This window comes from Rhinopithecus roxellana, chromosome 12 (genome assembly GCF_007565055.1).
Source record: "Rhinopithecus roxellana isolate Shanxi Qingling chromosome 12, ASM756505v1, whole genome shotgun sequence".
Classification (NCBI taxonomy): Eukaryota; Metazoa; Chordata; class Mammalia; order Primates; family Cercopithecidae; genus Rhinopithecus; species Rhinopithecus roxellana.
In genome coordinates, this window is record NC_044560.1 from 76,852,858 (window position 1) to 76,871,834 (window position 18,977).

The following is an 18,977-nucleotide window of genomic DNA, read 5'->3' on the forward strand; positions in this document are numbered from 1 at the left end:
CTGCACTCCAGTATGGGCAACAGAGCTAGACTCTGTCTCAAAAAAAAAAGAAAGAAAGAAAAAGAAAGAAAAATCACAGATGAATTAAAAATGTGATCATCACATAAACAGAACTAAAGACAGAAAGCACAAAATTATGTCAATAAATGCAGAAAATGATATCACTAAAATTTAACTTTTTTATTTTCTTTTTTTTTTTGAGATGGAGTCTCGCTCTGTCGCCCAGGCTGGAGTGCAGTGGCCGGATCTCAGCTCACTGCAAGCTCCGCCTCCCGGGTTCACGCCATTCTCCTGCCTCAGCCTCCGGAGTAGCTGGGACTACAGACGCCGCCACCTCGCCCGGCTAGTTTTTTGTATTTTTTAGTAGAGACGGGGTTTCACCGTGTTAGCCAGGATGGTCTCGATCTCCTGACATTGTGATCCGCCCGTCTCGGCCTCCCAAAGTACTGGGATTACAGGCTTGAGCCACCGCGCCTGGCCAAAATTTAACATTTTTATGTTAAAAAGCCTCAACAAACTAGGCAATGAAGGTACATACTTCAAAATAATGAGTTATCGGCTGGGCGCAGTGGCTCATGCCTGTAATCCCAGCACTTTGGGAGGCTGAGGCAGGAGGATCACGAGGTCAGGAGATCGAGATCATCCTGGCTAACACAGTGAAACCTCGTCTCTACTAAAAATACAAAAAATTGCCGGGCGCGGTGGCTCAAGCCTGTAATCCCAGCACTTTGGGAGGCTGAGACGGGTGGATCACGAGGTCAGGAGATCGAGACCATCCTGGCTAACACGGTGAAACCCCGTCTCTACTAAAAATACAAAAAACTAGCCGGGCGAGGTGGCGGGCGCCTGTAATCCCAGCTACTCCGGAGGCTGAGGCAGGAGAATGGCGTAAACCCGGGAGGCGGAGCTTGCAGTGAGCTGAGATCCGGCCACTGCACTCCAGCCTGGGCGACAGAGCGAGACTCCGTCTCAAAAAAAAAAAAAAAAAAAAAAAAAAAAAAAAAAAAAAAATACAAAAAATTAGCCAGGCGTGGTGGTGGGCGCCTGTAGTCCCAGCTACTCGGGAGGCTGAGGCAGGAAAATGGTGTGAACCCAAGAGGCGGAGCTTGCAGTGAGCTGAGATCGCACCACTGCACTCCAGCCTGGGCGACAGAGCGAGACTCCGTCTCAAAAAATATATAAAAATAAAAATAAAAAAATAAAAGGCATACAAACAGGAAGAGAGGAAGTCAAAACTTATTTCTGTTTACAGATGACATAATGCTGTACCTGAAAAACCCTATAATCTTGGCAGAAAAGCTTTTCAAACTGACAAAAAACTTCAGTAAAATTTCAGAATACAAAATAACTGTACCAAAATTAGCAGCATCCCTGTAAATAAAAAAAATAAAAAATAAAAATGCATGCCAAAAGACAAATCAAAAACGGAATCCAATTCACAATCACTACAAGAAGAATAAAATATCGGCCGGGTGCGGTGGCTCAAGCCTGTAATCCCAGTACTTTGGGAGGCTGAGACGGGCGGATCACGAGGTCAGGAGATCGAGACCATCCTGGCTAACACGGCGAAACCCCGTCTCTATTAAAAAATACAAAAAACTAGGCGGGCGAGGTGGCGGGCACCTGTAGTCCCAGCTACTCCAGAGGCTGAGGCAGGAGAATGGCGTAAACCCGGGAGGCGGAGCTTGCAGTGAGCTGAGATCCGGCCACTGCACTCCAGCCCGGGCGACAGAGCGAGACGTCTCAAAAAAAAAAAAAAAAAAAACAAAAAAAACTACAAAATTAGCTGGGGTGGTGGCGCATGCCTGTAATCCCAGCTACTCGGGAGGCTGAGGCAGGAGAATCGCTTGAACCTGGGAGGCGGAGGTTGTGGTGAGCCGAGATCGTGCCATCGCACTCCAACCTGGGCAAAAAGAGCGAAACTCGGTCTCAAAATAAAAAAAAAAATCAGAGATGACACAAAGAAATGGAAAACCATTTTATGGTCATGGATAGAAAAGATCAATATTGGCCAGGCAAAGTGGCTCACACCTGTAATCCCAACACTTTGGGAGGTTGAAATGGGTGGGTCACGAGGTCAGGAGTTCGAAACCAGCCTGCTAACATGGTGAAACCCCATCTCTACTAAAAAAACAAAAATTAGCCGGGCGTGGTGGCAGGTATCTGTAATCTCAGCTACTCGGGAAGCTGAGGCAGAAGTCACAGTGAACCGAAATCACAACACTGCACTCTAGCCTGGGTGACAGACCAAGACTCTATCTCAAAAAAAAAAAAAAAAAAAAAAAGAAAGAAAGAAAAGATCAGTATTATTAAAATGGTTACACTGCCAAAAAATTACAGATTTGCTATTTTTATCAAACTACCAAAAATATTTCTTAAAATGAAAAAAACAAAACAAAAAATTTTTAAATTATGGAACCAAAAAAGGGCCCAAATAGCCAAGCCAATCATAACCGAAAAGAACAAAGCTGAAGTCATTACATTACCTGAATTCAAACTATACTACAGGGCTACAGTAAACAAAGCAACATGGTACTGGTACAAAAGCAAACTCATAGACCAACACAACAGAATACAGAGCCCATAATAATGACACACACTCACAACCATCTAGTCTTTGGCAAAGCTAACAAGAGGAATCTGGAAAGAATTCCCTATTTAACAAATGGTACTGGAATAACTAGCTAGCACTATGTAGAAGATTGAAACTGGACCCTTTCATTACACCATATACAAAAATCAACTCAAGATAAATTAAAGATTTAAATGTAAAATGTCAGATTATATATTTAAAAAAATTCATGAAATACCATTCTAGACATAGAAGCCAGCAAAAATTTTAAAATAAAGATACCAGAAGCAATTGCAACAAAAGTAATAATTGACAAATGGAAGCTAATTAAGCTAAAAAGCTTCTTCACAGCAAAGGAAACCATCAACACAGTAAACAAACAACACACAGAACAAAAGAAAATATTTGCAAACTATGCTTTTGACAAAGGTCCAATGTCCATAGTTTATAAGAAACTTAAACAAGTTTAGAGAAAAAAAAAAAGACCTCACTAAAAGGTAAACAAAAAACATGAAAAAGATGTTTTTTTCAAAGAAGACATACATGTGGCTAACAAGCATATAAAAAATGCTCATCACTAATCAATCATTAGAGAAATTCAAAGAAAAATCACAGTGAAATATCATCTCACACCAGTGAGGATGGCTATTAGAAAGTCAAAAGATAACAGATGCTGGCAAGGTTACAGAGAAACAGGAATGCTTATACCAGTGGGAGTGTAAATTAGTTCATTATAAAAAGCAGTGTGACGATTCCTCACAGAACTAAAACAGAATTACCTTTTGACCCAGCAACCTCATAATTGGGGATATACCCAGTAAAACACAAATTATTCTATCATAAAGACATATACATGTTCATTGCAGTACTATTCACAATAGCAAAGACATGGAATCAACCTAAATGCTTCTCAACTGCATACCGGATAAAGAAAATATGGTATGGCTGGCCATGGTGACCTACACCTGTAATCTCAGCATTTTGGGAGGTCGAGGCAGGTAAACAGCCTGAGTTCAAAAGTCTGAGGCCACCCAGTGCAACATGGCAAGACCCCATCACTACAAAAAATACAAAAAAAAAAAAAAAAAAATTAGCCAGGCCTGGTGGTGTGTGCCTGTAGTCCCAGCTACGTGGGGGGCTAAAGTAAAAGAGGATTGCTTGAGCCTGGGAAGTTGAGGGTGCAGTGAGCTGAGATCATGCCATTGCACTCCAGTCTGGACAACAGAGTGTGACCATGTCTTCAAAAAGAAAATAAAATAAAAGGCTTAGGCCAGGCACAGCGGCTCACACCTGTAATCCCAGCACTTTGGTAGGCCAAGACAGGCGGAACACAAGGTCAGGAGTTCGAGACCAGCCTGACTAACATGGTGAAACCCCATTTCTACTGCACACACACACAATTAGCCGGGCGGGGTGGCAGATGCCTGTAATCCCAGCTACTCAGGAGGCTGAGGCAGGAGAACAGCTTGAACCAAAACCATGCCACTGCACTCCACCCTGGGCAACAGAGCCAGAAGCCATCTCAAAAAAACAAAACAAAACAAAAAATTTAATAAAAATAAAGTATGGGCCATGCGCAGTGGCTCACGTTTGTAATCCCAGCACTCTGGGAGGCCAAGGGGGGAGGATCATGAGCTCAGGAGATAGAGACCATCCTGGCTAACACGGTGAAACCCTGTCTCTATGAAAAATACAAAAAATTAGCCGGGCACGGTGGTGGGCACCTGTAGTCCCAGCTACTAGGGAGGCTGACGCAGGAGAATGGCATGAATGCGGGAGGCGGAGGTTGCAGTGAGCCGAGATTGCGTCACTGCTCTCCAGCCTGGGCACAGAGCAAGACTCCTTCTCAAAAAAATAAATAAATAAATAAAATAAAGTATGGGGTCCAGGTGCAGTGGCTCACATCTGTAATCCCAGCACTTTGGGAGGCCGAGGCGGGTGGATCACTTGAGGTCAGGAGTTGGAGACCCTGTCTCTACTAAAAACATAAAAATTAGCCAGGCATGGTGGTGCACACCTATAATCCCAACTACTCAGGAGGCTGAGGCAGGAAAATCGCTTGAACCCAGGAGGTGGAGGTTGCAGTGAGCCAAGATCATGCCACTGCACTCCAGCCTGGGAGACAAGAGAGAAACTCCATCTCAAATAAATAAAATATGGTACATAAATATCATAAAATACCGTGTGTCCGTTAAAACGTGCACGCGCGTGCACACACACACACACACACACACACACAGAAGATCATGTCCTTTGAAGCAACATGGATGAAGCTGGAGACCATTACTCTTAGAAAACTAACGCAGCAGCAGAAAACCAAATGCATGTTATTCTAAGTAATAGCTGATGATGGGCACAGTGGCTCATGCCTGTAATCCCAACACTTTGGGAGGCCGAGGCGGGCAGATCACCTGAGGTCCCGAGTTCGAGACCAGCCTGACCAACATGGAGAAACCCCATCTTTATTAAAAATACAAAATTAGCCAGGCGTGGTGGCACATGACTGTAATTCCAGCTACTCAGGAGTCTAAGGCAGGAGAATTACTTGAATCCAGGAAGCAGAGGTTGTGGTGAGCCAAGACCACACCACTGCACTCCAGCCTGGGCAATAAGAGCAAAATTTCATCTCAACAACAACAACAAACAATTAAGTAAGAGCTGAATAATAAGAATACATAAAAACACAGAGGGAACAACAGACACTGAGACCCAGTTGAGGTTGGAGAATGGGAGGACAAAGAGGATCAGAAAAACTACCAGTTTGGTGCTATGCTTAGTACCTCAGTGACAAAATAATCTGCACACCAACCCCCGATGACACAATTTTAGCTGTGTAACAAACCTGCATGTGTACCCCTGAACCAAAAATAAAAGTTAAAAGAATAAAAATCTACGAGTGGGAAACAGTGCAATGTAGGTGGAAGAACTGGTTTGTGCTGCAGATAGCAGCTCAGGTAGAGGTATACTCTGATGGATTTTGTGTTTACACAGGCAGATGAGATGATGAACAGGTGGTCCAGAACCCTCAGTTGGTGGGGAAAACAGGTTGCTGTTACAGATTTAGTGTCTGGGGGTTGGGATATGCCAGGAGACTTTTGTAGGTTTTTGTCAAGAAACACTAGAATCAAAAATGCTATTGTAAAATTTCTCAGGGTGGTATCTAGTCCTGGGAGATGTCTGGACACATTAATATCTAGTGGGTTTGCTTGTGAGTGAGTGGGAATCCTGTGGTGACAGCTGTGGGAAAAAGGGTTTGCTGTCAGAGTTTCCTTCCTCTAAGTCTGGATCCTCTCTCACTCTGGGAGACCTGGAATCACAGGACAATGGGCAGTGTGACAGTTTGTGTACAGGAGAGCAGAGCCTCCCATTCCCAGATAAACCAGAGTTTTATTCCAGGCCAGGCCCCTGTGATATCTTTTTTCTTGTACCAAATCTGTAGAGTTTGCTGAACACCAAGCCATTGTCCAACACCAATTCATTGTCTAACATTTGAATTTGAATTCTGACAGCACCCAGAGTCAGCACAGACCCTGATTCAGGGCTCATTTTCACAATAATGTCCTAATGGCAGATGCCAGTCACAAACCCCATAGGCCCATCTATGCTTCTGAGCTACTGTTTAAAAATTATGGACTCCCATAACCTCCCTCAAGTTTCATAATTTGACAGAGTTACTCACAGAACTCAGCAAAACACTGTAGTTACATTTACCAGCTTATACAAAATACAACCCCCAAGAAAGCCAAATGTAAGAAATGTATAAGACAAAGAAAAAAATGGGGAAAGATGAAGCACATAGATAATCCTGGTAAACAGCTGTGATTAGTAAAAGTCTCTCTCCTTTGTGTTCTCCAGAAACAGTTTATGGAAAGAAACATGCTTTCCATTATGGCTTAGTTGGTGTTCTTTCTTCTTACCTATCACATAGCCAGACACAGACTGCACATTTTCTTCTCGTTCTCATTTTTTTTTTTTTTTTTTTTATTGAGACGGAGTCTCGCTCTGTCGCCCAGGCTGGAGTGCAGTGGTTGGATCTCGGCTCACAGCAAGCTCCGCCTCCCGGGTTCACGCGGTTCTCCTGCCTCAGCCTCCAGAGCAGCTGGGACTACAGATGCCCATCACCTCGCCCGGCTAGTTTTTGTATTTTTTAGTACAGACGGGGTTTCACTGTGTTAGCCAGGATGGTCTCGATCTCCTGACCTCGTGATCCGCCCGTGTCGGCCTCCCAAAGTGCTGGGATTACAGGCTTGAGCCACCGCGCCCAGCCTTCATTCTCATTTTTAAAAATCAGCTGGCCGGGAGCGGTGGCTCATGACTGTAATGCCAGCACTTTGGGAGGCTGAGGCGGGTGGATCACCAGAGGTCAGGAGTTTGAGACCAGCCTGGCCAACATGGTGAAACCCCTCCTCTACTAAAAATACAAAAAAAAAATTAGCCAGGCATTTTGGTAGGTGCCTGTAATCCCAGCTTCTTGGCAGGCTGAGGCAGGAGAATTGCTTGAACCCAGGAGGCAGAGGTTGCAGTGAGTGGAGATCATAACTGCACCGCAGCTGGGGTGACAGAGCGAGAATCTGTCTCCAAAAAAAAAAAAGAAAAAAAAAATCAGCTGAATTTTTCTTCAGTGGTCAGAATAAAATACTTTTTAATCAAACTTCACTTATCTCCTCCCCACAGGGTCCTTAACATTCAGCTACACTCAATCTGTGTCAAAATACAACCCCATTTTATGTCCTTCCTAAGGACATGCTGACTTCAGGGCAAAACATTAATCTAGAATCTGAGTTTTTCACCCTCCATTTGTCATTCATTTCCCTCGCACCTTTGTTCTAATCTCGTTTGTTTCTTCCTTGTCTGCCTGAACTTGCAATTTTTAAAGATCTTATAGTAGGTATTTTCTTCTGTTACAATACTTCTTTGGAATTTAATTTTTACATTAATCTAACTTTGGTTTATCTTAAACGGTCTAGAAACTGCTTCAAAACAATAACCACTTCATCTTCACAAAAATCCTGCCAGTTCTTTTCCTTCTGAACCTTAACTGCATCTGCCTGTGGGTCCCCAGCTTTCCAGGGCTCTGTAGCTTCTCTCACTATAAAGGTTTCTTCCATGGCTGGGGTGAGGAGGCTGGGACATCTGCAAGAGAGGCTTCTCAGAAAAAAACTAATTGGGCCATTAATAATCTTCTTTTGCAGGCTCAATATTAATTAGCCTTAGCTTGGAGTCACTAGGCTCATGCTTTGTTTTCCATTGTCAGAGTTATTAACTTGGTTTTCAAAACTACCTGTGTGAAACATTCAGTAACATTACTCAAACACAATGTTCATATAAGGGAATGAAATTATAAGATGATTCCATTTTATACTTCAATGAGAAAAGCAAAAGTATCAATTTCTTTCAGGCAATACATGTCTTACTACTTCCATTAAAAATCACGTAGTAACAATTAGTCATATGGGAACATTGCTAGGAGGTACCAAGTTTTATCTCATAAAATTTAGCATGAAACTCACAAGTCATGAAAACAAGATACAGAACAGAGATATTCACTGTCACAAATTTACTCTGCAATAAAAGGAAGTGATATTTTATGAATCTATGTAACGTAACTTACCAATTACCTATCACATTTTCTTGTGAAAACGTATTCTGTTTCTTGTTTTTTGTTTTTTAAGACGGAATTTTGCTCTTTCACCCAGGCTGGAATGAAGTGGCACGATCTTGGCTCACTGCAACCTCCGCCCCCTGGGTTCAAACAATTTTCCTGCCTCAGCCTCCCCAGTAGCTGGTATTATGGAAGCCCACCACCACGCCTGGCTAATTTTTGTATTTTTAGTAGAGATAAGGTTTCACCACATTAGCCAGGCTGGTCTTGAACTCCCAACCTCAGTTTATCCACTGGCCTCAGCCTCCCCAAAATGCTAGGATTACAGGCATGAGCTACCGCGCCTGACGGGCAATGTATTCATTTCCTACAGCCAAAAAGCAGGAGAAATTTTCCCTATTGTTTTTCTTGGTAGCATTTTAAAAGCAAAGTCTTGGAATTCTGCTTGAAATCACCCAGTCATAAAAAACACCTGAAAAAATTCCTAAACTCACTTTGGGAAAGAAAAAGATAAACAATAATTTTTAACAAATGGAATACATAGGGGCCGGGCGCGGTGGCTCAAGCCTGTAATCCCAGAACTTTGGGAGGCCGTGACGGGCGGATCACAAGGTCAGGAGATCGAGACCATCCTGGCTGACCCGGTGAAACCCCGTCTCTACCAAAAAATACAAAAAAAACTAGCCGGCGAGGTGGCGGGCACCTGTAGTCCCAGCTACTTGGGAGGCTGAGGCACGAGAATGGCATGAACCCAAGAGGCAGAGCTTGAAGTGAGCTGAGATCCAGCCACTGCACTCCAGTTTGGGCAACAGAGCGAGACTCCGTCTCAAACAAACAAACAACAAAAAAACAAATGGAATACATAATTTTTTCTGATATGCACAACTTCTATGCCCTAAGTAAATACTATAAGTATTTTCCTACCTTTTAAATTTTACTAATAAAATATAATTTACAGTTAAAAAACTAAAGTCAATATAAGTGAACAAATCTTTTCAAGGTGAAAAACCCAGGGAGTAGCAGTGTTGATTAGAAAACAGATATGTAGGCTGGGCACAGTGGCTCAGCCTGTAGTCCCAGCACTTTCGGAGAATGAGGCAGGCCGATCACGAGGTCAGGAGTTCAAGACCAACCTGGCCAACATGGTGAAACCTCGTCTCTACTAAAAATACCAAAAAAAATTAGCCAGGTGTGGTGGTGCACGCCCATAGTCCCAGCTACTTGGGAGGCTGAGGCAGGAGAATCACTCGAATGTGGGAGGCTGCACATTCAGGTTGCAGTGGGCCGAGATCGCGCCATTGCACTCCAGCCTGGGTGAGAGCTAGACTCCGTTTGAAAAAGAAAAAAAAAAGAAAGAAAACAGATGTGTCTGACTCGTGTGTCAATTCAGATCATCCAATCACTTGAGAGATTCTCCCACTCCATCCTGCTCACTTAAGTGCTCAGTGACCACTCTCTGAAGAGACACTGCACTATGCTCAAGTGAGTGCCCCAAGTGTATTTTACTTTGCAAGTTTTTGAACTATCTCACTGAAGTCAGGTGTTCTCTTTCTTTTGTCTTTTGGGATACTATTTTTTCTTTCACAAATCTTAGAGCATTTAGAAGGCAGAAATTATTTCTGTTTTCCCCTCAATACCAGCATGTGAGTGGTGGACCAGCAATCTGTCTCCAAGAAACGGAAGCTGGGTTGGGTGAAGACGATTTTAATGTCTCAAGGGGTTAGCTTTTCAAAGGAAGAGTACACCAAGAGATCTGTCTTTTCCCCAGGGTATCCACTTCAGAGGCTACACTCCCTACCTCAGGCTGTCCTGTGAAAGAAAATGACTTAGGAGCTGATATTCACTAGATACTCTAGCAGACATAGCCATAGCCATTATCTTGGGTTATTCAGAAGCAGTACTGAAACCCAGGACCAAGAAAAAATGACAGGGTTGCTGAGGACAAATCACCCCATAACGTTTGCAAAATAAAAACATCTTGACACTAAAACATTCTCATAAGATCTTTGTGCCTAAAGACAAAAGAAAAAGAGACACAGAGATTTTTTACAATTCACTATCAGGGGATTATTCTTTGCTTTCTTCTCATAGGAAATACTTACAAACAGAAAACATTCCTCTTTCTTTTTCTTTTTTCAATTTTAAATAATTTTATTTAACCCACTGCATTTTCCACTTACAATATAGAGTTTATAAAGTGCAATGGTATTTCCTTTCCCTGTGCATATGTTCCATACTCAAATATTGAGAATGCCCGGTAACTTACTATAACAGCTTAACTTTTTAAAACTGCCACAGAACTTGCTACAAATTTAGGTCCTTCAAATGAGAAAACGTATCTTTTTCAATATGCCATCTAATGCTTTGTCAAAAAATGATTAATTAAAATACAGTATCGAAAATGTACATTAAAGAACAAATAATAGATTAGGGACAGGAAGTTGGCATTTGAGATTTTCAAAAGAAACTGAAAATTCAGTATTTTACTGCGAACCAGAGTTAGGCTGGAGAAATGGGGTGTGGGGGGTTGACTTGAGATCCTGCTTGGGACTCATGTGAAAAATGCAAGGGAAAATCAGTCCCATGTGGCGGCAAATAGACTGAGGTGGCTCCAGTCCCTGGATTCCTAATTTTAAAAAATCTAACTCAAATGCTTTTTTTTTTGTTTTTTGTTTTTTTTAGAAATTACTACATTGGGGGAAACAAAATTCAGGCTTAAAAAACAATAAACTGCCAAGTAAGCTCTGGTTACACAACCAGGAAATTTGTAGGCTCAAGGTGAAAATTAAGAAACTACGTAAATGTACCTAACCGATTACTGAATTTGGGCATTTTCATCATGCATCTGTCCTTCGAGATCTTTTCATGGACCACAAACTACAACCCATAGCTGGGTGCGCTACAATTTTTGAACCGCTCCTTGTTTAAATTCTTAAGTATTTTCGCGATAACTCCCATACATTTTTAATAGGCGAAAAGAGGAACTAGGAACCCCATAAACCAAACAAAAGCTTTTTCCATTCATGAACCCTCACCCCAACACTCTGAGTCAAGATTCTCCCCTGACGACCCTCCCGTGGTCCCTGCACAATCTGGGAGAGACGCGGCGCTGCGGGTGCAGAGCTGCCCAGAGAGGACTCCAGGCCAGGGCACAATCACTGCGCAGGGAAGACATAGGATGGCCGGGGTCCGGCTGTCAGCGCAGTCGCCAATCTGATGGCTGAAGGGGACTGAGGCCGAGTTGGGTAAGGAGAACTCGGGGCGCAGATTGTGGAGCTGACTGCGGGGAGGCCTGAGTCCCGCCACAGCCCCTTCTCCTCTCTCCGGATGTCGGACCCGGCACTCTCACCATTTCTAGGCTTCCAGGGGGTCCTGGCATCTTAACTGTGGATCTCCACTACTTGTAGGTCCAGGGCCACAGAGGCTGGGCCTCAAAGAGCAGAAGACACAGAACGGCGAGGACGAGACCAGGAACTCCGGCTGCAATGAGAGACAAAGACCCCGCCATATCCCGGAAGCCGCCCTTTCCGCTCCAGCTGCGTGCCTGATTGGACGGTTCCCAGGCCAGCGCCGCTGACTGGATAACGTTTAAGACCCCCCCCCCCCCACCCGTGCCGCGCCCTCACGCCCTGAGTGACAGAAGATGTGACCAAATGCTGGGCTGAATGAAGAAAGAGTGACAGCCGAAGGTGCAGCCTTTTCAGGCAGGGCTTCCTCCCGGAGGTGAGCTAAGACCGTTACAGAGGGTGTTAGTCTTTAACCTTGTGTATAAAGTCTCATGTATTTGTAAATACTATACTGTATCGCTGCTCACACATGAAAAGAATAGAATAACAATTATTTTTAAATTTCTGCTTTTTTTTTTTTTTTTTTTTTTTAAGACGGAGTCTCGCTGTGTCGCCCAGGCTGGAGTGCAGTGGCGCGACATCAGCTCACTGCAACCTCTGCCTCTCGGATTCAAGAGATTCTACTGCTTCAGCCTCCTGAGTAGCTGAGATTACAGGCACGTGCCACCACACCCCGCTAATTTTTGTATTTTTAGCAGAGACAGGGTTTTCACCATGTTGGTCAGGGTGGTCTCGAACTCCTGACCTAGTGATCTGCCCGCCTCGGCTTCCCAAAGCACTAGGATTACAGGCGTAAGCCACCGCGCCTAGCCTAAATTTCGGCTTTTATAACCTTCCTGGCTCTGGTCTTTTGAACAGGCAACCTGAGATAGTTTTGTGTTAAGATGGAGTCTTGCTCTGTCGCCCAGGCTGGAGTGCAATGGTGCGATCTTGGCTAACTGCAACCTCTGCTTCCCGGGTTCCAGTGATTCTCTTGCCTTATCCTCCCGAGTAGCTGGGATTACAGTCATGCGCCACCATGCCCAGCTAATTTTTTTGTATTTTTATTAGAGAACGGGTTTCACCATGTTGGCCAGGCTGAACTCCCAGGTGATCTGACCGCTTCGGCCTTGCAAAGTGCTGGGATTACAAGCGTGAGCCACCGCGCCCAACTAACCTGAGATTTTTAAAAGGACACAATCCTTCCAAGTAAAATGTGATCCACATGAGAATTTTAAATTTCCTATTAGCCAAACTTTAAAAACAAGAAACACACGGGGCACGGTGGCTCACGCCTGTAATTCCAGCACTTTGGGAGGCCAAGGTGGGCAGATCACGAGGTCAGGTGTTTGAGATCAGCCTGCCCAACATGGTGAAACTCAGTCTGTACTAAAAATGCAAAAATTAGCTGGGTGTGGTGGCGGGTCCCTGTAATCCCAGCTACTCAGGAGGCTGAGGCAGGAGAATCGTTTGAACCTGGGAGGCAGAGGTCGCAGGGAGCTGAGATTGTGCCACTGTACTCCAGTCTGCATGACAGAGTGAGACTGTCTCTCACATAAAAATAAAAATACTTTGGCCCGGCGCGGTGGCTCACACCTGTAATCCCAGCACTTTGGGAGGCTGAGGCAGGCAGATCACGACGTCAGGAGATTGAGACCATCCTGGCCAACATGGTGAAACCCTGTCTCTACTAAAAATACAGAAATTAGCTGTGCGTGGTAATGTGTTCCCGTAATCCCAGCTACTCAGGAGGCTGAGGCAGGGGAATCGACTGAACCAGGGAGTTGGAGGTTGCAGTGAGCCAAGATGGCGCCACTGCACTCCAGCCTGGGTGACAGAGTGAGATTCCATCTCAGAAAAAAATAATAACACTTTTTGATATGTGTGGGCTATTTATGATTTTCAACACTGACTAAAAGTAGTGTGCCTGAACCAATCTCTTACCTTGAAATCAAGTGACTAGAGACAGATCTGCTAGGAAGACATTTCATTTCTTTCTTACTTCTATTTTTTTATTTTTTAACTTCTTTTTTTGAGACGGAGTCTCGCTCTGTTGTTTAGGCTGGAGTGCGGTGGCGCGATCTTGGCTCACTGCAAACTCAGCCTCCTGGCTTCAAGCGATTCTGGTGTCTCAGCCTCTGAGTAGCTGAGAATTCAGGCATGCACCACCATACCCGGCTGATTTTTCTATTTTTAGTAGAGACGGGGTTTTGCCATGTTTGCAAGGCTGACCTCAAACTGCTGATCTCAGGTGATTCACTCGCCTCGGCCTCCCAAAGTGCTGGGATTATAGGCGTGAGCCATCCCACCTGGCCTGTATTTTGATTTTTAAAATAGCAGAGCTCCTGTTGAAGATTTCAAAGTCCTGTTGAAGCAGCCATGGGACAAATCTCAGAAGCACACGTGGAAATCACACACAGTGAATGCATCCCTCACCCTGAACTAATTGTTTTCACCCAAGTCTGCATGTAAAAATCACCTCGGGTGGGGGAGTCTTTAAAAATCCCCCAAACATGAGTTGCCACACCCCAATTAAATCAGGTTCCTGGAGTGGAAACTGGGCAACAGTGCAGTTTAAATATCTCAATGTGATGACAGTGCATCCAAGCTCAAATGCCTCTGCTGTAAACCAACACTTTTAGGTGACCTAGTTGCAAATTGTTTCTCAAACGAATGAAAAAATATTTGCCGCTAAGTCATGGCCTTTCAGTCTTACCAATATTACCAAATTAGTGTTCTTTGCAAAACTAACTTTGCTATTGGTTTTGTTCCTGAATCAACCCAGTTCCATGTATATTGAGTGCACCCTATGTGCAAGGCACTGTGCTAGGTGCCCTGACATTGATGATCATTACTGTGGGGGAAAATTTTTCTGGAATAAAGGTTTCATTCCCCCAAAATTAAAAACATGCCATGAACCGAATTGGGGCTAAAACAAAAAGACCTATGGTCTCACTCAAGAGTTAGGGCTTGGCTGGGTGCGGTGACTCATGGCTGTAATCCCAGCACTTTGGGAGGCCGAGGCAGGCAGATCATGAGATCAGGAGATCGAGACCATCCTGGCTAACACAGTGAACCCCTGTCTCTACTAAAAGTACAAAAAAAGTAGCCGGGTGTGGTGGCACGTGCCTGTAGTCCCAGCTACTCAGGAGACTGAGGCAGGAGAATCGCTTGAACCAGGCAGGTGGAGGCAGCAGTGAGCCAAGATCACGCCATTGCACTCTAGCCCAGGCAACACGAGCAAAACTCTGTCTCAAAAAAAAAAAAAAAAAAAAACAACGCTGGAGTGGGGACTGTCAGAAGTTTGCACCTTATGCAAAGGACACAATGACACACCTAGTCCTGACTGGATTTTCCCACCTTATGTAAATGAAGCTCCTCTCCTGACCAGCTTGTTTATAAAATCCCTTGGGCTTTTCACTTTAAAATGACAACTCTTTTTCCTGGGAGTCCTCTCTGTGCCAGAGAGCTTTCTTCCCTTCGCTTATTAAAATTCTGTTCTAACCTCACTGTTGGAGTGTCTGCACCTTGATTTCATTGACTGTGAGACCAAGAACTTCGTGTGACACCCCAGATAATGAGGCCAGTTTCAGTGCCTTCTCAATGGTGGCCCACCAGTGACCCTCACAGCCAAAGCACACATGGGGCAGAAACACCAGTCACCTGCCTAGGATGGTCAGGTGGGCAGGAGCAAGCAGGGACTCAGTGAGAAAACCAGAATGTGTGTTCAAGGGCAGGGACTGCGTGTTCAGCTGAGTTGGAAAATTCGAATTCTCTTTCAGGATGAGAAACTTCAAATAAGACAGGGCGTATGCTATAGAACTTCTCAAAACTTGGGAATGTGACCAATTCTCTGTGCTTCAGAACATCCTGAGAGACACAAACTAAAAGATTAAGCATTATTGACTAAACCTTGAAGGCTGCACATTTGAATGCTACTGACAATGTCAGCTACTGGCCCGAGAATGTAAGCTGGGAGCCTCCTACTGCTCTCTTGAAGTCTCACCTGTAGAGTAGATGCGCTACCCAGGGATTCTTCTAACTGGAACTCCAGATGACTGTTTCTGGAACTTCCCAGCACTGCTTGATCTGGATGTAGGTATCCTCCCAAATTTGGTGTAAATGTGTATATACATACATATTTTCCTTTTCTCCTACTTTAGTCTTTGCTAAGTTTACCATTATACTCTTGCTTCATTAATCATTAAACTTTTCTCTGAACTGCATTTGAGTGTAATATTGTGATTTCTTTTGCTTATGAATCTTTAAACCTATGATGAAGGTAAATCTTTCAGCAAAACACCCCCAGGTCATAAAAAACTTGGACTCCTCGGCCTGTCAGAAAGTGGAATTCTTTACTTACCACAGGTAAGGAACCTGTACAGGAACTGTGTAGAAGAGGTGTAAGGCCAGCTTATTCAAAGAGCTTATATTATTTCTATAAGCCAACTATGATACCTTAAAGCGGTCTATATCTGAAAGCATGCCATTCCAGGCAATACCTTGGTAAAACAACCAGTGTCTTCAATTGTGTTCTGTTTTTTGAGACAGTGTCTTGCTCTGTCACTCTGGCTGGAGTGCAGTGGTGCAATCTCAGCTCACTGCAATCTCTGGCTCCTGCACTCAGGTGATCCTCCCACCTCAGCCTCCCAAGTAGCTGGGACTACAGGTGAGTGCCATCATGCCTGGCAAATTTTTATATATTTTTTGGTAGACGGAGGCGGGGGGGGGGTGTCTCATAATGTTGCCCAGACTGGTCTTGAACTCCTGGGCTCAAGCAATTCACCCACCTCAGCCTTTCAAAGTGTTGGGATTACAGTTGTGAGCCACTGCACCCAGGAAGAAAACAGATTTTTATTGCACTTATGCAAATAACTATATTGTTATAAGTTAACAATATTCATGACCAGGCACGGTGGCTCATGCCTGTAATCCCAGCACTTTGGGAGGCCAAGTGGGTGGATCACAAGGTCAGGAGATCAAGACCATCCTGGCCAACATGGTGAAACTCTGTCTCTACTAAAAATACAAAAATTAGCTGGGCATGGTGGCATGTGTCTGCAATCCCCAGCTACTCAGGAGGCTGAGGCAGGAGAATCACTTGAACCAGAGAGTCGGAGGTTGCAGTAAGCCAAGTGAGCCAAGATTGCACCACTGCACTCCAGCCTAGTGACAGAGCGAGGCCACACCTAAAAAAAAAAAAAAAAAAAAAAAAAAGGGAATACTCACAACTAGTTTTCAAATTTTGGAGAAATCAGGTGGAGAGAATTATGCTCCAAATTTTGTTTATACTAGTATATTTTACTTAATCTAATTCTTTGTTCAAGTTGCCAAGAACCTGGACACCCTCCATTAGTAACACTTCCTCTATGTGGCATAACTTTTGTAGCACAGAGTTGTGTATCTTTTAAATAATGTATTTTATCTGACTTTTTCTGTGATACATTTTATATTTTGTATCCAGTTTGAAAAGCATTTTTATTATCTGTGCAAATAAATGTATTCTCACTTATTTTCAGCTGATAACCTTAGCAACATATTTTTAAAATATTTTTTAGGTATCTGTAAGACGATATAATAACCTTACTTTATATGTTCTGAGTGAACATGTAAGTATCTGGACACTATGTGATCAACTAACTTTTATAATACATTTCAAATGCTTCTTTTATCAGACACTCTACTTATTTTAAACGCATCCTTTTAAAATACATTCTATGAATGGATAAAGAATGACTAGACAGATGTCATAAAGGTATGTGAAGGTAAATATAGATGCAAATATACATCTGTTTAGATAATGCTGCTTTCAAAATCACAGAGAATGACCACTTTTTAACCTTTTATTGTAATTAAATAAAATAACAGATTTTCCTCTTTTTTTTTTTTTTTTTTTTTTTTGAGATAGAGTTTCTCTCTGTCACCTAGGATGGAGTGCAGTGGCGAGATCTCGGCTCACTGCAACCTCTGCCTCCCAGGTTCAAGCGATTCTCCCACCTCAGCCTCCTAAGTAGCTGGGATTATAGATGCCCACCACGATGCCCGGATAATTTTTGTATTTTTAGTAGAAATGAGTTTTCACCATGTTGGTCAGGCTGGTCTTGAACTCCTGACCTCAGGTGATCTGCCGGCCTTGGCCTACTGAGTGCCGGGTTTACAGGCATGAGCCACGGCATCCAGCATGTTTGAGGGTTTTAAAAAGCCCCCTGGGTGATTTTTTCATGCAGGCTGGGATGAAAACAATTGGTTCAGGGTGGGGGATGCATTCACTGTGTGTGATTTCCATGTGTGCTGCAGAGATTTGCCCCATGGCAGCTTCTGACTTTGGGATCTTGAAAAGCAGCTCTGGCATTTTAAAAATCAAAAGACAGGACCGGCATGGTAGTTTACACCTGTAATCCCAGCACTTTGGGAGGCCGAGGCGGGCAGATCTCCTGAGGTTAGGAGTTTGAGATCAGCTTGACCAACATGGTGAAACCCCATGTCTACTTAAAATATGAAAATTAGTTTAGCCTCAGCTACTCAGGAGGCTGAGGCTGGAGAATCACTTGAACATGGGAAGGGGAGGTTGCAGTGAGCCGAGATCGGGCCACTGCACTCCAGCCTGGGTGACAGAGTGATACTCTGTCTATAGTCACTCGATTTCAAGTTAAGAGGTTGTTTCAGGCAAAGTACTTTTAGTAAGTGTTGAAAATCATAAATAGCCTACAAATATCAAAACTGTTTTAACTTTTTTTTTTTTTAAATGACGTCTTGCTCTGCGTCCAGGCTGGAGTGCAGTGGCACCATCTCAGCTCTCTGCAATCTCCAGCTACTGAGTTTGAGCAATTCTCCTGCCTCAGCATCCCAAGTAGGTGGGATTACAGTCACCCACTACCACACCTGGCTAATTTTTTTTTTGTATTTTAGTAGGGACGGGGTTTCACCATGTTGGTCTGGCTGGTCTGGAACTCCTGACTTCAGATAATCCAGCCATGGCCTCCCAAAGTGCTGGGATTAGAGGCATAAACCACCAGGCCCAGCCTATTTTGAGTTTTTTTCTCTCTTTCTCTCTTTTTTTTTTTTTTTAAAGACAGAGTCTTGCTGTGTCACCCAGGCTAGAGTGCAATGGTGCGATCTTGGCTCACTGCAACCTCCGACTCCCTGGTTCAATTGATTCCCCTGCCTTAGCCTTCTGAGTAGCTGGGATTACAGGCACACGCCATCGTGCCCAGCTAATTTTTGTATTTTTAGTAGAGATGGGGTTTCACCACATTGCCCAGGATAGTCTCGATCTCCTGACTTCGTGATCCCCCCGCCTCAGCCTCCCAAAGTGCTGGGATTACAGGCATGAGCCACTGTGCTCGGCTCTATTTTGAGCTTTTGACATAATTGCCAAGCTTCCCGAAATCAAATTTCAGCTTAAAAATTGTCTTCTTTTTGACCCCTAACTTTTGGATGCTACAGAGCACCAATGCAGCATCTAAAAGAATGATAA

At 43.8% G+C, this 18,977-nt stretch overlaps 1 protein-coding gene across 1 annotated transcript in view; it reads right to left on the bottom strand.

Moving 5' to 3' along the window:
• LOC104673841 (zinc finger protein 98-like) overlaps nucleotides 1-11,578 on the bottom strand; it is a 40,489-nt gene extending 28,911 nt beyond the window's left edge. Inside the window, exon 1 of the mRNA XM_030942590.1 lies at nucleotides 11,524-11,578. Within this exon, the coding sequence (XP_030798450.1) occupies nucleotides 11,524-11,553 (30 nt within the window). The 5' untranslated portion in view covers nucleotides 11,554-11,578. The remainder of the gene's footprint in view (nucleotides 1-11,523) is intronic.
• Between the last annotated feature and the right edge of the window lie 7,399 nt (nucleotides 11,579-18,977).